The 19,393-nt window shown below is 39.7% G+C and overlaps 1 protein-coding gene across 1 annotated transcript in view; it reads right to left on the minus strand.

Moving 5' to 3' along the window:
• The window catches only part of flt4 (fms related receptor tyrosine kinase 4), a gene marked incomplete at its 5' end in the record, with an annotated part of 64,019 nt that overhangs the window by 38,541 nt on the left and 6,085 nt on the right, over positions 1 to 19,393 (minus strand). The window contains 2 exons of the mRNA XM_079250363.1: positions 36 to 310; positions 2,875 to 2,971. Of these exons, the coding sequence (XP_079106489.1) occupies positions 36 to 310; positions 2,875 to 2,971 (372 nt within the window). The remainder of the gene's footprint in view (positions 1 to 35; positions 311 to 2,874; positions 2,972 to 19,393) is intronic.

A 19,393-nucleotide genomic window follows, 5' to 3' on the forward strand; every position in this document is an offset into this window, starting at 1 on the left:
CATTAGTGTGGGTGGGCTGAGAGAGCGTGACTCACCTCTGACAAAGACATAAATGCTGACAGCAGTGGTGCCGTCAGTGATGGCCTTGACATCTTTATAGTAGCAGCGGTAGTAACCTGTATCTTGGCCCTGCGCCTCATTCAGGACCAGCTGCTTGCAGTACGGCCTCCCCGGCTGCCCCGGACACTCACTGATTAAGACCACTCTCTGACCAGGGACCCTGGTGGTTGGTTGATGGGTCTGACGGACTGTTAGCTCTTGTTTGGCCAGCTTCTTGTCAGGCCAGGCCCAGGCCAGAGCACTTTGTCCCCTATGGAGATATGTTGGTAACAACTTTTTTTAAAAATATGTGCAATAAAGATTAAAACTACAAATGTGTGTTATTTTAAGCCTAAAAGTACCTTTTGGTATTTGTATTATTCATAATCCAGCCAGTTGGTGTTACATTATAACCAAGTGCTTGTGTCCAGTGAGTGGAAAGTGTGTGCATGTTTGTTTTTGTTTAAATTCACTCATACATCCACACATCCATGTTTGCCTTGTGATCTGTCACATAAATTCAGTTATCTTAACCTGGAGGCATTATGAGCCGGGCTGCGTGGAGTCATAATGGCTCTCTGAAAACTGATAGCTGCGCTTTCATCACCTGCCCCCGTCGAACTCAAATGGGCAAAATTTGCAGGCTCTGCCAAAATGTGATGACTGGATATAACATCGAAATGACAGAGCTCAATGAAATTGCCCTGAGGCTGATTTTCAAGACCCCATGAATAACATTTATCTTTTTAAAGCCTAGAAAAATGGCACGCTGTTGAGCCCAAACTGACTATAATGAAACTGATACTGTTTCTCAAGAGAGCCTCAGTAGTGTCGCCATGTGTAAGATTTACATGTAAACAACTATGATGATTTTTTTTACTCAAGAAAAAGTGATGGTTAATGGAGTGACAGCTTGGCAAAAGTGTGCATGAGTCAAATTCTTATTTAAAACAGTCTCAGTTTGATCACTTGCTGCTGAAAATGCTATTAAAAAATGTCAAGCAAATTGCATATGTACAGTTCATTCATTCATTCATTTTCTGAACCGCTTATTCCAATTCAGGGTCGCGGGGAAGCTGGAGCCTATCCCAGCTGGCTTTGGGCGACAGGCAGGGTACACCCTGGACAGCTCGCCAGTCCATCGCAGGGCTGTATATGTACCTGTATATTTATATGTATATGTATATGTATATGTATATGTATATGTATATGTATATGTATATGTATATGTATATGTATATGTATATGTACCTGTATATTTATATGTATATGTATATGTACCTGTATATTTATATGTATATGTATATGTATATGTATATGTATATGTACCTGTATATGTATATGTATATGTATATGTATATGTACCTGTATATTTATATGTATATGTATATGTATATGTATATGTATATGTATATGTATATGTATATGTATAGGTATATGTACCTGTATATGTATATGTATATGTATATGTATATTTATATGTATATGTATATGTATATGTATATGTATATGTATATGTATATGTATATGTACATGAAGTGTCAACTGTAAAACTTGTAATTTGGGAGATTTGTTCATTTAAAATAATAATAACGTAACAAATTCTCATCAGAAATCTAAGGCATTAAAACAATTTTTTAAACTGTACTGAAAAATGTTCAAATCTGACAGTAATTGTGCATATTCCATGTTTTCTGCTGTATCTATCATGATTTGTACATTTTGTGTCTTTTTAGTTCTGGATTCTTGTTTTATTTTACTATCTGATTTACCTGGACTCATTTAGTTAAGTCATCATACCTGTGTTTTGTTCTGTTTCTGTCTGCATTTATACTCCTTGGTTTCAGCTCTGTTTGCTGTTTAATCTTGTTAGTTTCATTGAGTTAGTTCAGTCTCCTGCACCTCCACCACACACTGTGACAGTAACATCAAAATAACTTGGTATAAACATTTGTGAACATTTCTAATCAATAAAAGCACAATAAGAAATTAAGCTAAGGAAATATGAAATTTGATTAATTACATTTATCCTGGCAAAACTTCAGCAGCACATCATATAGCTAATACATTTGACAAACATGTAAATTATATGCCTAATAAGTCTTATCTGTTTTCACATAATATTATGTTGTGGATTATTTAATAGTTCATAACATATAATCCACATCAAGACAAAATAAGAACGCCTTTTATGAGCATTAAAGTGGTATCTGAGACAGCAATGGTTTATTAACATGTTAATAACTAGATATTAGATGGCATTCCCACATAAATCTTTTCATGTTCACAATAAAATAATATTGTTTTATATAAAAGATTGATTCATGTATCTAATGCAATCATTAGCGTGACAAATTGTCTCTTAGTTAGGAAGCATTAACATTTATCACGGGTTTAAATGGAATTTAAAATAGTAATATGACCAAATGAATGATAAATATGCTAATTATATAATGTTCGCATGTAAGCTAAACAGCATTATTACTGCATTTGCTGAAGCTAATTAAAGTTTCCTCACTGCAAGTCATGTTTTTACATTTTTATTACTGATGCATAAAGCCCTTATTTTTTTGATGAGCATACTTTTTTTTTATTAAACTTCTTCAGTTAACATCTTCAGTACAGCATCTTAAATTAGGTAATAGGAATTATGTGTCAGTAAGTTTTATTTCCTGATATGATTTACTCAGTATTTGTTTTATTATCAACATTATTATCTTTTATTTTTCATTAATTCGCAGTCACTCATATATCGTCTTGCACAGAACAACACACACACACACACACACACACACACACACACACACACACACACACACACACACACACACATACCTGCATGTGATAGAGAGGGTTCTGTGGACTGGAATCACTAGATCGTCTCTGGAGCTGTCAAGGATGGGTGGAGTCATAGAGAAGCCTATCACCAGACCTGAGGGAGCAAACGCAGCAGCTGCATTAGATTCATGTTACACAGGTCGGTCAGGACCAAGCAGAGCCGCTGGTAGGCCATCACATATCTGAAACGCATCAAGAATCTGAAATCAGACACGCTGGTCTCTGTATTTACAAGCTGGAAGGCAATCTGTGTATTGCTCCCTTGTGCTGAATAACACCAGACGGAGAAATCACGGCTAAGTCAGAGATGATGAGGAAATGCTGCTCCAAGCTTCCAGCCTCTTTCTCTGAAACAGCCGCAAAAACCATTTGCCCATGATTCATTACCAATGCATTCACTTCTCTGGCTTGGACTTGGTTAATATAGCTGGTCTAGAATGTCATTACTGTCCCACAGTTCCCTCAGGGTGCTATTAGCTTTTAGACAGACTCTACACCTACAGTCTATCATATATAAAAGTGTCACTGTGAATTATGCTCCACCTGGATATTATTATAGAGGAAAACATAAACAAAACAACAGCAGAGACTGTACGGCAGTGGCAAGAATATCTGTGTATTAAATAACAGCCTTTATTCACACTTACAGATGCTTATGATGCTTTCAGACATTTATGTAGTCTATGTCAGCACTTTACAACTTTTGAAGCACATTTACAGCAAAACCTTGATCTTCTGAAAGCCCACATTAAATATATTAGCTCAGTACAGAGAAAGAATAGATACTGAGTTAAAACTGTACATGTGCACATATTTAAAAATGTGTAACTCAGTCTATAGACAAGAGACCAATGGTAGAAAGTTGCAGGAAGGATTTCACAACAGTTAGTCTGGACGGCTGCATATCGTGTGCACAGTCCCCCAATCCTTCAACACATCCTGATGGCCAGAAAGCACAATGGAGCGCAGTGAAAATGTTTTTCTTAATCGTGTTTACAGTGAAGGTTGATCCCAATGGCAAGAGGTCTGATCAACCAAGGGTCCTTCCAAGTCCTTCCAACTCAATCACAACTCCAGGTCGATACTGAACACAGTAGAGACAAAATATTTGTCAGAGTAGAAAATTTTGATCACATTAGGAGAATTGCATCTCAAATCTGTAAGCTAAAGTTACTGGCTCAAAGTGCCTCAAAAGATGCTGAAAAAAAAGGACAAAAACATTCAAGTTACAATTAGCACAAATTAAGCTAAAAGAAAAGAATTTCCCAGATGTGTTCGGCTGTATTTATCGCTCTTTATTGCATGTTGGAAACATTTCTCATTCGTTTCTGCCTTGCTGTGGGTTTTACGGGTGGATTACCTTTGTGCTAAACCAAGTCAGCTGTTCCTTTTAACTTTAAGTAATCATACTAACTAAAGTTAAGCTTAGTTAAATATTATTTAAAATGATATGATTTAATAGTTTGACCCCTCAAACCGAGGCGACACTTGAATGAATATATCACCATGCTGAGAGATAATAAACATGTGAAAGGTTGAAGTTGGAGGTAACCGAGGTCCATAAATGGTTCCCAGCTTGGCACTCAGCAGGGTATTCCTTCCCCAACTCTCCAGATCTTTAACTCTGCCGCAGAGGAGAAGCAGTTTCCCTCAACTTATTGTCTAAACACTGATGTGAACCTGCCACCAGGTTCAGTCCCATCTCCACCCCTGAGCAACACAGCCCAGCTCTGTGCACTCTTCATTCTGAAGTGCTGTAAAGCCGAGCGGAGGGCTGTGTCAAAGACACATACTGACAGAGCCAGCATGCGACCCCCCCAAGAGCTACAAATAAAAAGTGAGAGAGGAAATTCCTGTTAGGACACCTTTTCATTATTTTAGGAAGAGCAAATTTCCTTAACACACAGAGGGGGGCGAGGGACAGACTTCTTCAAAGGTGGATTGATAAGTTTTAGACCTCCCACACCTTCCCATTAAAATTTAAGACCTTCTTTTAGTCTAATGTACAGCAAATGTGGATTCAGAGCGTGTCATTACCTGCAGTCATGTGTCTTATCGTGTGGTACTTCATGAGCATTAGGATTACAGGAAAACTCAGTTTTTCTAGGTGCACCTGAAGAGCACAAGAAAGAGCCGTGTCCCAGGGCCAATACCTTATCTCAAAACTTTAAAGAGGTGAGATTAGATTAGATTAGCACCATCATTGAAAGGGTTCTCGCTCAAGCCAAACCCTTCATCTTTTAGTGTGTGATGTAGGAAAAAAAAACACAAAAGAAAACAGGACAGGAAACAAAACTCATGAGTTTTGCATGAGTCCTGACCGAGGAGTTATCGCTTTACTCTGCAGATTCTTTAGGCTTCATAGAGCTTATCAGGTTTCTAACGTACTATGATGGTTTTCTGGCCTGAAACGTCAATGATTTCATTTATTGTTATGGCTCTCATAACAATCCATTCTCCCACCCAACTCGACCCATATGGAGGGTCGATCAGGGTCCCATAGCATTATTTTTCATCAGGCAAGGTTGACCTCAAAATAAAGGCTTTCAGCTTCAGAAATATGTGATGTAAACCCAGTCAAATGTTGCATGCAGAATACAAATCATTGTTGTAACTTGAAATGATGTGTATGTTGATTCATGTATATAAATGCCCTGTGACAACATTGTTGTGAAGCAGTGCTTTACAAATAAAGCTGAACTGAATTGAATAACGGAAACGACTGGAGAGGAGCCATGTTGAGTGTGAAGTGCGCCGTCTAACATGCATGTAAGGTTGTACACACAAGTATTTCAGAAGCAAAGATGCTCCTTTTCTTAATCTGCCTACATAGTTTGGCCACCTAAGGAAACAGCAACTGAAAATCAAACAAATAAATAAAAATAAAAATACACTAATCACTCATCTCAAACCTGGCGCCTTGCAAATTGCTATCACAGCTGATGAGCTAAAAATAACCAGCCAGTACAAAAGGAACTGATCAAGCTCTGTAAATTCTTGTTAAAAGAGTAACGAGACGATTATAATTAGACTGGTAAATACAGTCATGTTTACACAAGCAGGAAGTGAGAACGTCATGCTTGTAAGTTGCCTGCTGTCACAGCGGAAAACTGTTTTTGTTTGTTTTGTTTTGTTTTTTTTAATAAAAACTCCATCAAATGGAATGAAAAAAGTACCAATAGTTCACAAACATCAGGTGAATTCATTTCTGCACATTGAACGGGGAAACTTTAGAAACTGTTGTAGACCAGAACAGAGACATAAATTATGAGAAAAAGGCTTCTTGCTTGCAACAGAATCTGTCAAATAAACAGAACAGAGATGACAGAAATGATCATCTATCTACTGGTTTAGTCATTACTTTTAGCCCAGGCTACATCTTTTTTCAACTAGTCCTATACAATCTACTTGTTCTGTTTTCTAGATTGGAAAATGTATTGCTTTAAAGTATAGCAGCCCTGAGGGATAACTTGATAGACAGCTAACACACAACCAACAACACACATCCAGCCTAATCCACTTTGCCATTTTTTTAATTTGCTTTTACAACCAACACAAACAGAAAAAGTAATGAAAATCTAAAAAAAATAAAAAAACGGAGGCTCTTATAAGAAAATAAAAGGCTAATGTGTAGCGACATGATGTTTGCCTTCAGGAGCTTGCACAGTGCGAGCAATGGGCTGTGAGCTAAATACCTATTGTAGCCAAATCTCAGTGATGGATGCTCCCCTCACAATCTGTTTAGAGATCACACGCTGACAGACAGGATGCAAATTGTAAATCTTTTCAAATGTCAGGACCGACTCGCAAGCCCCGTGAGATAAAACGTCAAGATGTTGGAAGTGCATCTGCGGGGAGGAGAACCTGGCAGAGAAACATTTTACTACAAATGGAAGAGCTCAGTTTTGGCTGCGGCTTACAGTAGATCTGTCGATCACGCAACAGCATGGGTAGAGGGGCATCGTACACTGGAGGGCAAGGAGGACATTACACCCACATGAAGTCCTGCTAAAAGCTCTTTGTAGCGAAGCAAAACATTTCACACATCATTCAAAGCGATGGCGCTCGGGACAAATGTGCCAGGGAACTCTGAGCTCAGCACTTTTGACATGGCGCTTCCAGGGTCAGCCTGAGGGTGATTTGTGCCCCAGTTCTTGTCAAGACTTTGGATCTTTTGCAACTTGTCATCCTAAGTGGCTCTCTCATAGCTGCTGAAAGAAGCACCATAAAGCCATAACCTCTTGTCTGCTGCATGACGGCAGGTCGAAGCAGCCAGTGACCTCTGTGCTGCTTAGACACATCAGAATGATGAGAAACGAGTTGGGAGGGGAGCAGCTTTATCCCCTTATAGGTAACTCTTTTGCACAGTTTCCCAGAGTGATGCAAGTTTTTTTTTCTGTGCTTCACAGTAATAAAAATCATCTGAGCCAGATGTCAATGTCTGCCATATGGATGTGCTCGACAATGTATACAAAACATTTCAAAATGGTGAGGCACCAGATCCTGACGCCTGTCAGTCCGTCAGCTCTGTAAACGGCCTGAGAAAATATATAATCCCATTAGCAATTGTTTGCATTCTGTCACATGCAATTAAAAGTATGCATGGCCCTTAATGTATGGTCACGAATAGCAAATGCCAAAGAAAACCAAACACATCAATTCACAGAGGTTCATGGTTGATAATGGATTGTGATAATAAACACATTTTCCTGCCATGACCTTTCATGCTGGCTCGCCTGACAGATGGAAATGACTCTTATCACTCGGTTAGCTCATTTATCTTGATATGTTTTAAACTGAAAAGTACAAGAAGGTTAAAGGAATTGCAGCTTTAGCTGAAGGACAGTCAGATCAAAGCGACAGTAACGTGCCTGAAATGGAGAATAACAAAGACAATGAGAGACGAGCTGATTTCCAAAAGGAGCGACATTAAATTCTGAGCACAATTGCTGCTTTTTTCTTTAAAGTGTCAAAGTAACAAGAGAAGAAAATGGTCCAAAGCAAGCATGGACACTCAGTGTAGTCATTTAATGGGGTAACTGCCTTTTTTTAGAGCTTGCAAACGGTTTTTGTAATGGCTAAGAGAGTCATTTTTTTTAGTGGCTGCCATCCATTCTTTAGCTGAGGTCATTCAGCTTCTTTGTACTCACTGCTTCAGTGAAACCTTCTGCTTCCATTTACAGTAGTCAATTTTGAGGAGTCCAGTTTTACATTTCTGACTTTACAATTCATTCCTCTGATTTTCTTTTTTAAAATTTTTTGTCCAGTTTATTAGACTAATGATGTCGAACTGGTTGATTGGACCATAAACTCTAAAACACTTTGATCGGTTTCATTTATGTGCATTTTCATTCATGACTCCTGGTTTTACTCTTTCATAATGAAATTGCTGATATCTGTTTCATCCTGTGCAGAGTGGTAATATCTAATAATTTATGCACCTTTTTTACATGTTTCCCACCCGCCGGATATTTATCCATGCTTCTTGCACAGAATCAGGTCTCTCTTCTAGAGCATTTTCCATCCAGAATTCACCCTGAGGAACAGCTATATAGTTCTGTTGTACTTCCTGCGGCATATTCAGGCCCACATTTGTACTTAAACAGTACAGAAGAGACTACATTCAAGATATTTGTTCATTACAGCTAAAAAAAAAAATAAAAAAAAAACTCCACTGGATGCGTTTTCAAAATGCTCCAGCTATATTCCAATGCTCAGTTTAGTGTTGGCACAGACAAAAGTTTTACTTCTAATTACACTTTCATAAAGATCATATTTATGCAGGTGTCACCCCTGGCTGTATTTTGCAGTGAAACAATGGTTTCACTTTTTGTTCCTGGTCTTTCAGACCTGAAGTAGACCTCATTCATACATAATGATGATTCATTTGACCTCCACTACTCCCAGTAACAGCTATTTCTCAATTTCATTATGATATAATTAAACTGCCACCAAAAATGAATGATACGTTACCCCTCCAATGATCTGTTGTCATCTGTTATTTAGTTTTTTAGACTGTGAGGTCGGGAGCCGGTGATTGGACTGTCTTTAACATGTGTAACGAATCGAACATTTCAATCAAGGTTAATGTACAATTTGGTGATGATATTAATATTTTGTTTAGTAATATTTTTGTGAAAGATCCTCAAGATATTTTATATCATTCTGTCTTTTTCTCTTTCTATCTTATTCCCATTACTGGATAATATAATGTCTCCTAAGGATCAACTCAACAGATAACCTTATCCAGGCCTGCAGAAATGATGTGAGCTAATCTCAGGGACATATTATTATACCCATGCTAAGTTATCATTCCAAGCTGGTTTCATCCATCTTTTTATTGCAGCATTTACTTTTTACTTATGTCATAACCATATTTATTACTGCAAAATATGGAAACCAAAGTTCTAGGACTGCAGGAAACTTCTGTTGTTTCTCAGCACAAAAGCAAAAATCTGGCAGATTACTTGCCCATAATATCAGCCACGGTGTTACATATCTCCATCACCCTGGACAACACCTGCTAGTGCCTGATGGTACCTGGATAGAACCTGATAGTACCTGTCCGCAGCACCAGAGGACTCCATAGTGACATCTGTCTCTCCGTATAGCATCACCTGTCCCTCTCTTCGTCACCTCTGCTTCTGTGTTCTGATTCCTTCTAAAATATTGAAGGAGGTTTGCGGTCTTACCACACATCAAACTGTGTGTCTTTGCTGTTTGTGGAGCTAAAATATCACCACACATAACAGCGCTCCGAACTGACTGATCACCGAGCAGAGAGCTCCTGACAGTTTAGTTAATATTTCACACTGTTCATGATACTTATTATTATTACAAGAATGAAATTTATTTTAAAAATCTGTTGCACTGGACATTACTTAATGAAGTATTTATCTATGTACACTACTCACAAAAAGTTAGGGATATTTGACTTTCAGGGGAAATTTATGGAAAATGCAATATGTTCATGCTACAGTGATATAATATCATAAAAGTAAGACATTTAAGTAGAAGGATGCACTACTGATTTCCTCATCTCAAAAAATTCATTCAACACAAAAGGTAACAACAATGGTAGTTACACCACAACAAAAAATTTGAACGTCTCAATATCTCGTCATGTGCCCTTGAGCATCAATTACAGCTTGACAACGACGTCTCATGCTGTTCACAAGGCAACTTATTGCCTGCTGAGGCATGGCATCCCACTCTTCTTGAAGGGCAGCCCTCAGGTCTTTGAGGTTCTGGGGTGCAGGGTTTCGAGCCTCTACACGAAGGCTCAGCTGATCCCACAGGTTTTCAATGGGATTCAGGTCTGGAGAGAGTGCAGGCCATTCCATTTGAGGTACACCAGTCTCCAACAGCCGTTCCCTGATGATGCGGCCTCGATGAGCAGGAGCATTGTCGTCCATGAAGATGAAATTAGGCCTGTGCTGTTCATGTAGGGGCACAATCACTGGATTAATGATGTTATTCAGGTAGTATGGGCTTGTCACTGTACCATTCACAAAGTGTAGGGCAGTTCTGTACCAAGTGGACACCCCTGCCCACACTGTAACACCGCCACCACCAAAAGCTCGCCTGGTGACAACAGTGGCTGATGCATAGCGCTCTCCCTGACGTCTCCAACATCGTTGCCGGCCATCATTTCTGCTCAGTGTGAATCGACTTTCATCAGAGAACAGCACTGAGGCCCACTGGTTCCTCGTCCAGCGTAAATGCTCCCTGGCCCATGCAAGACGATGATGCCTGTGCCTGGTGGTGTGGTCAGGTACCCGTGCAGGTCGTCTAGCACGCAGACCACGCTGATGGAAACGGTTTCGAATGGTCTGACGTGACACTTGGGTGCCTCTCACCTCTCTTAAACGTGCCTGGAGTTGAGTGGCATTCATCATCCGGTTTCTCAGGGCAGTGTTCACAATGTAGCGGTCATCAGCACGGGATGTGGCCAAAGGACGTCCACTTCTAGGCCTTTCTGTGACTCTTCCAGTCTCTCCATATCCCTGTTGCAACCTGCTGATGACACTCTGTGACACTCCAAGCTCAGTGGCCACTTCTGTCTGAGAACGTCCTGTTTGAAGCATCGCAATGGCAAGGGACTGTTGTTCCATTGTTAGGTGTCGTCTTGGTCTCATGATGTCAAAATGTGAACAGCATGATGAGGACAACAGTTTAAACACCAGCTCTAATTGAACCAGGACATTTATTGGTCAATTCAAGGATCACACACCTGCCGTGATTTTTGCCGTTAAGCTCCTTGTTAGAGAACAGCAACTTGTGCAAAATTTATTGAAACATTTAACAGTTGGACATGTGCATTTAAAAGCTTAGAGAAGATCACATTAAGTTCACCTGTACAGGTTTGAATGCATTTTAGGCTTGTTGTGAAATTTCACCCAAAAGCTGAATATCCCTAACTTTTTGTGAATAGTGTATTTGGTATGGGAAGAATGGATATTTCAGTATTAGCAGTCAATAGTTTGGACACACTTTCTCATGGGAAAGTATGTCCAAACTTTTGACTGGTAGTGTAGGTCAAAAACATTTATTTTATAAACTCAGATACACAATGGAAAAAAAAAAAGGGTCCAGTACCCATTGTGTTGATATCCAGTTGCTGGCGTGTGATGTGGTACTGTTAAAGCAAAACCCAACTGTGACATGAGGCTCCAATATGCAAAGATGTGCAATGTAATTTCCTCACCTCCAAATGCTGCAGACCAATGACGGCTCCGGGAATTTACACGTCAGTGTGCTTAAACAATTAGTCAAAAACACAAAGTGTTAAGATAGTAACTTATATTGCTTTATTGTCTAAGTATCTTTCAGAGATGTTTAAGTTCTTTCAATAAGTAAACTTAATCATTTTGGGTTATGGCCCTGCGATGGACTGGCGAGCTGTCCAGGGTGTACCCTGCCTGTCGCCCAAAGCCAGCTGGGATAGGCTCCAGCTTCCCCGCGACCCTGAATTGGATTAAGCGGTTTAGAAAATGGATGGATGGATTTTGGGTTATGTTGTCCAGAAATATTTAAACCTATGAAACGTATAAGCCTGATCCAGAGCAGCAGTTTCCAACTTTTTTACAGATTATGTAGCACTGAATGAGAGGGAAAAACCAGAAATTGTGAATTTAACCAGTTTGGGTGCCAAACTGTTACCATTGGCAGTCCAAAAGTTTGCATCAAGGTTTATCTAGGAAAAAAATATAAAAAAATTAGACAGATTCTCTTATCAAATCAATAAATAACACCAAATCAGTATGAGGGAGCGAACTCATCCTCTCAGCTGAGGTCTTCCACATTCTCGAGGCTGGAAATAGCGGGCTGCCATGACTCTATGCATCTAAACATTGAGTTGGTGTGCAAAGATGCACACACTCACAGTGCCTGTTTTATCTGAAATTGTTTGGTTCCACATTTGACAGATTTTCCACTCTTTGCACATGCAGAGCACCAATGTGCTGAATGCTGTTTAATTCAGAGCCCCTGGATACTTGTTGCTCTCGTGGTAAAGAATGAATGTTTCTGTGATGTCATGGAAAACACATCGGTCAGCTGCTTCTAGAGAGTTGTAAATGTTCTCTTTCAAGAGCAAATTTTATGTCCTAAACTCCCGTAAAACACAAACACTTGTCGGACATTTCACTGAGTGCAACGGCGGTGTTCAGGGAGCTTCTTCCTCACTAGATTTATGATAATCCGGCAAATGCATATAATTTCATTGCGCAAATCTAATTTTGGCCACCTCTGTGCAGTGAAACCCTCATGCAGGGGGACCTAAGTTTGGAAATCACTGATGCGGAGAATGTTTAGCAGCAGGAAAAAGCCAAGTGACAAGTCAAACATGCTCAATTCTTCTGATTCATTCTAAGATAGTTTGTTGTGGCCCTCATTTTTCATTGGTAATCTTTTTGTCAGTCAAAAATCCTGTTCGTCTACTCACAACGATCCCCTGGCCTTTAAAAGCTCAGATGGATTTTGATTGGCTTGTTGACAACCATCTAACAAATGTGAACTCGGGCAGAGAGCCAAAAACATATTTGAGCTTGGTTCCCCTCTTTTCCCATGCATTCCAGCTGGTGGTGCACAGATAAGCAGCAGCTTTGGGAGATTAGCCTCAACTAACAAAAAGCAGCATCACACTTTAACCTATAAAGATGAAACAATACAGCAGCCCGTTGATTTACTCCTTCTGCTAGTTGTGTGATTACACAGGACATAAACATCAATTTAGACGTGCTAAGCAGCCATAATGCTGTATTAACAGCTGACAAATTAGCATTAAGTGTCTAATTTTCTTCCGTTTTAATCAATTGAAATCAGAGTGACTCCGATGACATTATAAACATTGTGATTCCGCCCATTGCTTCCTCAGAATGCAACATGTCAAAAGTAATTCAGTTCCAACTCCAACAATTACAAGATTTTTTTTTTCGATTTTTTTTTTTTTTTTATTACAAAGGACTTCTTCATTGACAGTCATTTGAAGTCTTTGTCACATCAGAGAGACAGCTCACTGAACATGTCCTTGTAAAAATTTGACACTGCTCTTCAGAAATGTGATTTCTCTTTGTTGTTGTGAAAAGCCATTCTCACTTTGGGAGTAATGTGTGGATCCTGCGCCAGGTCCGGCCATCTCTTCCAAACAAACACATAAAAACAAAGAAAACTTGCTTGGAGCATCACAAAAAAGAGAGGAAGTGATATGCACTTTGATTGGAAAATGTTTCCCAGACGAGGATGAGGCAGAGCAAACATTTTGTCCCAAACATGCCAACCGCGTCACAGAGATCATATAGGGACAGCTCCATTAGACACACTTTGTCGGGGTGCATACCGCTGCAGTGATGGAAGGGGCAAATGTGAGGTAAGTGCCAGAAGTTCAAATATTTCAAGGACAGTTGTGGCCATTCACTCAGCTCGTGCGTCAGCCTGCACTTTGATGTGTCAACCTCACATACCTGGCTGACAGGGAGGAAAGATGTGCAACTGGCTACTGGCCTGCAGAAAAGTGTAAACAGCATGCCAAAGCAACATCTTCATTTATTTGGGCTTTCTAGGGGAAAATGCCAAGAGGTGCAAACACAGATGCTGCATCCAAGTGTTTTGAAACTATTTAGTACTGCAAAATTCAACAAACATGTGAAATTATTCATTCTAAATGTTAACTCAAGATCAGATATATTCTGGACTGGTACAGAAGCAGGTTCATGTTTCCTGACATGCATTTATTACTTTAGATAATAACTGCACAGTCAAGTGTGTTCTGGGATGCATAGAAATGTCCTTCTTTGCATGTTATCCTATCTGTTTCTGCCCTCATTTTCCCAGCCTACTTCCTGCTGCATCAAATGAAACTGACAAATTCTTCCAAAGTAGTTAAAAGGAAAACAGCACAACCGTCTGTAACCCACTGTTTCCAAATAACAGTAGGACTCCATAAACCTGAGAAATGCAAGTCTCAGTGCTTTGCTGTTCCTGCTGCTGCAACCCCGATACTGGCTGCAAAATGCGTGCCACATCAGTGGGGTTTTATCTCCTTTACTGCTGTAAACAAGGCTCACAGAGTCAGAAGAATTCCAACTAAAAGCAGCTCTGCGTAGATACAGGGGATTTGTACACTGGCATGCGAAAGTTTTATCAAACTTTTGCTACTGTGCACAGGTAGGTGAAAAAAGACAATCTGAATTCAGAACAGGCTCAAAGTTAAACATGAATCATTCCTTAGCTGAAAATTCATGGACTGCTTTTGTTGTCACACAGAGGATATCTGAGGTCTCAGTGAATCGTCAGATCTTGATTAGCTTGTAGAAAAAGTCCAAGTAGTGAAAATTAACACTCTGTGAAATCTCATGTTAGAAAACCACAACTCTTTACCCTGAAAATGAAAATAAATATCAACACAATTTTCTTCTTTTCAAATAAAAAGAAGAAAAGAACACAATGTTTACCAGGAGTCTTATTAATTTTGAGGAAATTGCAGCGAATAAAGCAGAAGTGGTTTCCAAATGATCAGCTCACACTCTGCAGAAATAGATCAAGAGTGCCATAATCTATAATTTAATCTATCATGTGATGAGAACTTTGACGACTAAGCATAAAACCATTTAGTCCATCACAGTGTATAGTTGTTTAACCCCAATCATATAATCTAAATCTAACTGTTAGAGAAGAAATAATAGAAAATGTACAAAGTAGATTGTACAGAATGGGGTTTGAACAAGTGATCTGACTTATTGTTTGAAGGACAGGTGCTTTATCCCTACCTGTCAGCCCCTTATTCCCACTTAGGCTGAACTTCAGTCCTTGTCAAAAACAACAACTGGCAACATCAGAGCTTCACAACAGTCAATGTCATCGCAGCTGAGAACTAAAGAAAGAAAACAGAGCTCCTGTATGATTTTTTCATTCTTTTCTTTTATTGTAAAATTGCTACATATTCTTCTGTGGACCCTCTGTGTATGTATTTGACAACTTGTCATTGAACTTAATGATTATGAATTGAAAGTAATAAAGCAAAGGATAAATAAAACAGCTGCAAGAAAAGGTAAATTGTTCAGACACTGTTCTGTGCAGCCACAAGTGTGCAAGTACGATTTTCAAAGAGGAGTCATTTCCTGCATCCTCCTCATCAAACTTAGCATCAGACAGTTTAAATGAACAGCTAAATGAGGCTGGTGTATAAAGTCATCAAGTCATCTGGAAACGTGAGGTAAAAAGGATCCTTTTTACAGTCAAACAGAGCCATTTTAACCTCATTATTCCATGCAAAAAGGGTGCAGAACTGAATGAAAACAGCTTTTCTACTATTGTTTTGAGGTAAACTAGTGATAGTTTGGTGAATATCAAGCTGATTCAAAATGACTGGATTCAGTTTAAAAACAATATCACGTTACTGGAATTGTAAAAAAAAATCAATAAATACAAATAGAGCACAGCTTCTGAAACAAGATGATGACCCTAAGTTCTCGTAAAAATTCACAATGAGCCTCAACAAACTTTGCTTCAGGAAAATGTTCAGTTTTTTTATTCAAAAAATGGTGAAAATGAAATAGTAATAAGAAACTTGCTAAAATTATTCAAGAAATGTGCTTTTACCTTTTTTCAAGTGGATAAACTGGTTCATCCCGTATTGTTTAGCCTTTAACAGCAACTGAATTTAAGATTTTTTTGTACATGACAAAAGAATAATAGTAAAGGTAAAGTCAGCGGAACAATAGTGATGCATACGCCACAGCAGACCTCTAACCCTCTCACATCCATCTTCATGTATGCATCCACATCACCTTTAGCTGATCTCTCTTCACGCCTCATTCTGATGACTTCATCACATTTAGGCATCCCTGAAAATGGACTTTTAAGCCGATGGAGGACACCTGCTATGTAGATGAACCTCACACACAGACACAGAGGGGAAAGAGCCAAGAGTAGATGCCATTAGGCTCTTAAAGCCATTTAAAAATGTAAAGCTCCTCTGCCAAGCTCAAGGCAGGCAGGAGCTATGAGCACTAACAGTGCAGCATGAAGAGAAGCGCTCCTCTTCGCACGGGCGTCACATGCAGCACATTAGATCTTGTGTGAAAGGCAGAACCGTGTTTTTCACTGCAAGCAAATTTCCTGTTTTCTTTATCATGCTCCCGCTTTGCCTGCGTTTCCCTTTTTCATGGACAGTGAAGACGATTTGCCATCAGTGTTTTCCTCGCTCCTCTGTAGTTTTGTCTCTAATCAGTCACATGACAGGAACAGGAAAAGAGGAACCTTGTTCAAATAAATAGGGCTTTTTTAGTTTTTTTTTTTTCCAGACTTGGCGCGGCAGAAAGGATGCAGCGGGGGAGTTTAAAAATAAAAACGCAGAGTTTCACACATTACAGAGTTATGACGACTGGTGCTGTTGCTCTGGAGTTAAAGCCACTTGAATTGTTTCTAGCTGTGGTGTTCCCTTTAGTTCACAGATTGAAAGAATCACTAAAGGTTAAACAGGCTTAAGTGACACAGCAAATGTAATGAGGGAATTTTCCAGAGAGTTAGGATTAAAGATGAGTACGTGACATCACAGATACACAGTTTCCATGCCGTATCTGCAAAAAAGGCCACGGCTGCAGCTCTCTGAAAAAGCCTCATGTATCTGTGAGGGATGGGAGGCCAAGAAGGGCCATGGAGCAGACCTGCTCTTTAGATGAGGAGTCAGCTAGCCTAAGGCTCTAAAATACTCTGTTGTTCTCCAAAAAAAAAGCAAGAAAACAGAATCTGCTTCCTGTGTCGTGTGGACACAAGGCCAGGCCAAAGCCAGGCGACGGGCTGACTGGCAGGCAGGCTTTGATTTCATTGTTGCTACGGAGGTGGATGACATCCACCACGTCCCTGTCCTCTCCTTCATTAAAGGGGGACAGGCCTCTCCAACATCCTGCTAGAGGAGGGGTACAAAATGTAGGATGCAGCAATAAGCCATCTGGGCCAGCTTCCTATGTTTAAAACCTCTGTCCCTGACTAAACCTTCCTGTACCTGCCTCACAGGCACACCGGACAGCTCAGGCTCTTCCTCTGCGGCAGCCCCTCTTTTTGCTTGTCATCATTTTTAAAACTGAGAAATTGCTTCCTCCTGAGGAGGGAACCCAATATATTTGGGTACATGTTGTGTTTAGGTTCCTGGCATTGACATTTCTGTAGTCAAACATGTAAAATAAGTTTTTTTTAATAAATCTATTGGAGAAAGAATGACACCACAGCACCAAAAAAGTCGCACCATCCAGGCTTTTATTTAATTGGCTGCACACTTCTTAAACTCAAGCCGCAACTGTAAAAGAAGCAAAGCCTTGACAAGCCCCAGCGCTGTGGTTGTTATTTAACCCCTGAAGATGTCAGCTAAAAAACAAGTCTTTGCTTGTTGTGTCAGAGCACCCATTGAACTAAATCAAAGCGGTGGCTTAAGATGCTGTAGAAAACAGGGGCAGAGTAGGGAGTGCCGGGTCAGCTATTATAGTACTGAATGCCTAAAGGGAGGAAAGCAGGCAATTTCCTCAGGCTTTGCCAATGGGCTCTTTCCCATGAACCTAACGTGACCTCTCAAGTAGAGAATAGGTAAGAGTGACCAGCAAGGTGGTGCCTTAACTTCCAAGTCACAAAACGAAAGACACACATCTTGCCTGAGACTTAGCAACTGCTTAAAAGTAATTGTAATGGGAGTGTGAATAAACTGATCGGTGCACTAAATGATGCCTCTTTCCAAGCAGGAGTTGTACTTTGGAATGTTGTAATACCTGTGTAACAGCTGGGATTGAGTTTTCATTGATCAGGCAATAACTCCTGAGTCTGTCAGCACCATGTGCAATTGATGTATTTTTATTGGCTTATATTTGTCTAAAATATCATGTAACCGCTGCATCAAGGCAGTCGATTATTTTGAGGCTGTCAAACAAAAAATTAAAAGCGATAAAAAATAAAAAATAATGTAAATTGTTTCTCAACCTGCATTGCTGGTTTGCCAAGTTTTAAGCAGTAGAGAAAAAAACTGTGGAGGAGTTCTAATTATTATTTTTAATCCAATAGCAGCTTCATAAAAGCACTTATATGTACAATTGTGCATACTCCCACCTCTTAATGGGAAGGATTTTCAGCCTAAGGAGTCATAGTTCAAGCACTCAGCTAGCGTAGCATCATTAAAACACTGTCTTTCTGCTGACTACAATATGAAACTCTGGCATGATTAAAAGGACGAAAAGGGCAGAAGTCAGATAAAAATTAATCTCTCCTGCATGTTAATTATTCCAAAATGGGAGATTGTTTTAAGAATGTAATGAACATGAAGGAAACCAGGAACTCTCTGTAACTAATATGTTGTTTACATAACAGGAAAATAAAAGCACTTTGACGTTTTCTGTCGCAATATACGGAAGCGTAGAGCTGTCATCCTCAAAAAAAGAAGTTTGGGCCTTATTACGTTATAACGTAATAGTTTTATTGTAAAAACATGAAACGTATCACGTTATAACATGATATGTTTTATTGTAAAAACGTATAACCACTTGAACGCTGGAGGGATTACATCTCTCAGCTGACCCGGGAGCGCCTTCGGACCCCCCCGCAGGGTTGGCGAATGTGGCTGAGGAGGGGGACTTCCCTGGTTACTGCTGCGATCAGAACCGGTAGAGGAGGGATGGATAGATGGCACTTAAATGCACCGATGATGTTTGCATTCATAGCGATTCTCGTGCCGCTCAAGTTTAAATTAGAAATTATGCCACGTCATGGAGATTGGACTCATTTTTCCTTCTGTACAGACCCATGCCTTTTAAAACTGTCCTTAAACTATGCATATTTATTACAATGGATCGAAAGTGTTCCAAAGCACCATAATTTCACAATGTCTCAACCCAAGTATGAAGAAAAACTCTATCAAGTCCTGTAAATGAGCCATTTGTGATCTCCTATCCACCCCGCACACAATTTCCTCATCTAAAGTCGAAAATGACCAAGTTCACGTTTTCAGATACATGGTATGTTTCACGTTTTTACA

The sequence above is a fragment of the Telmatherina bonti genome (assembly GCF_933228915.1).
Source record: "Telmatherina bonti genome assembly, chromosome: 12".
In the NCBI taxonomy this organism is placed as follows: Eukaryota; Metazoa; Chordata; class Actinopteri; order Atheriniformes; family Telmatherinidae; genus Telmatherina; species Telmatherina bonti.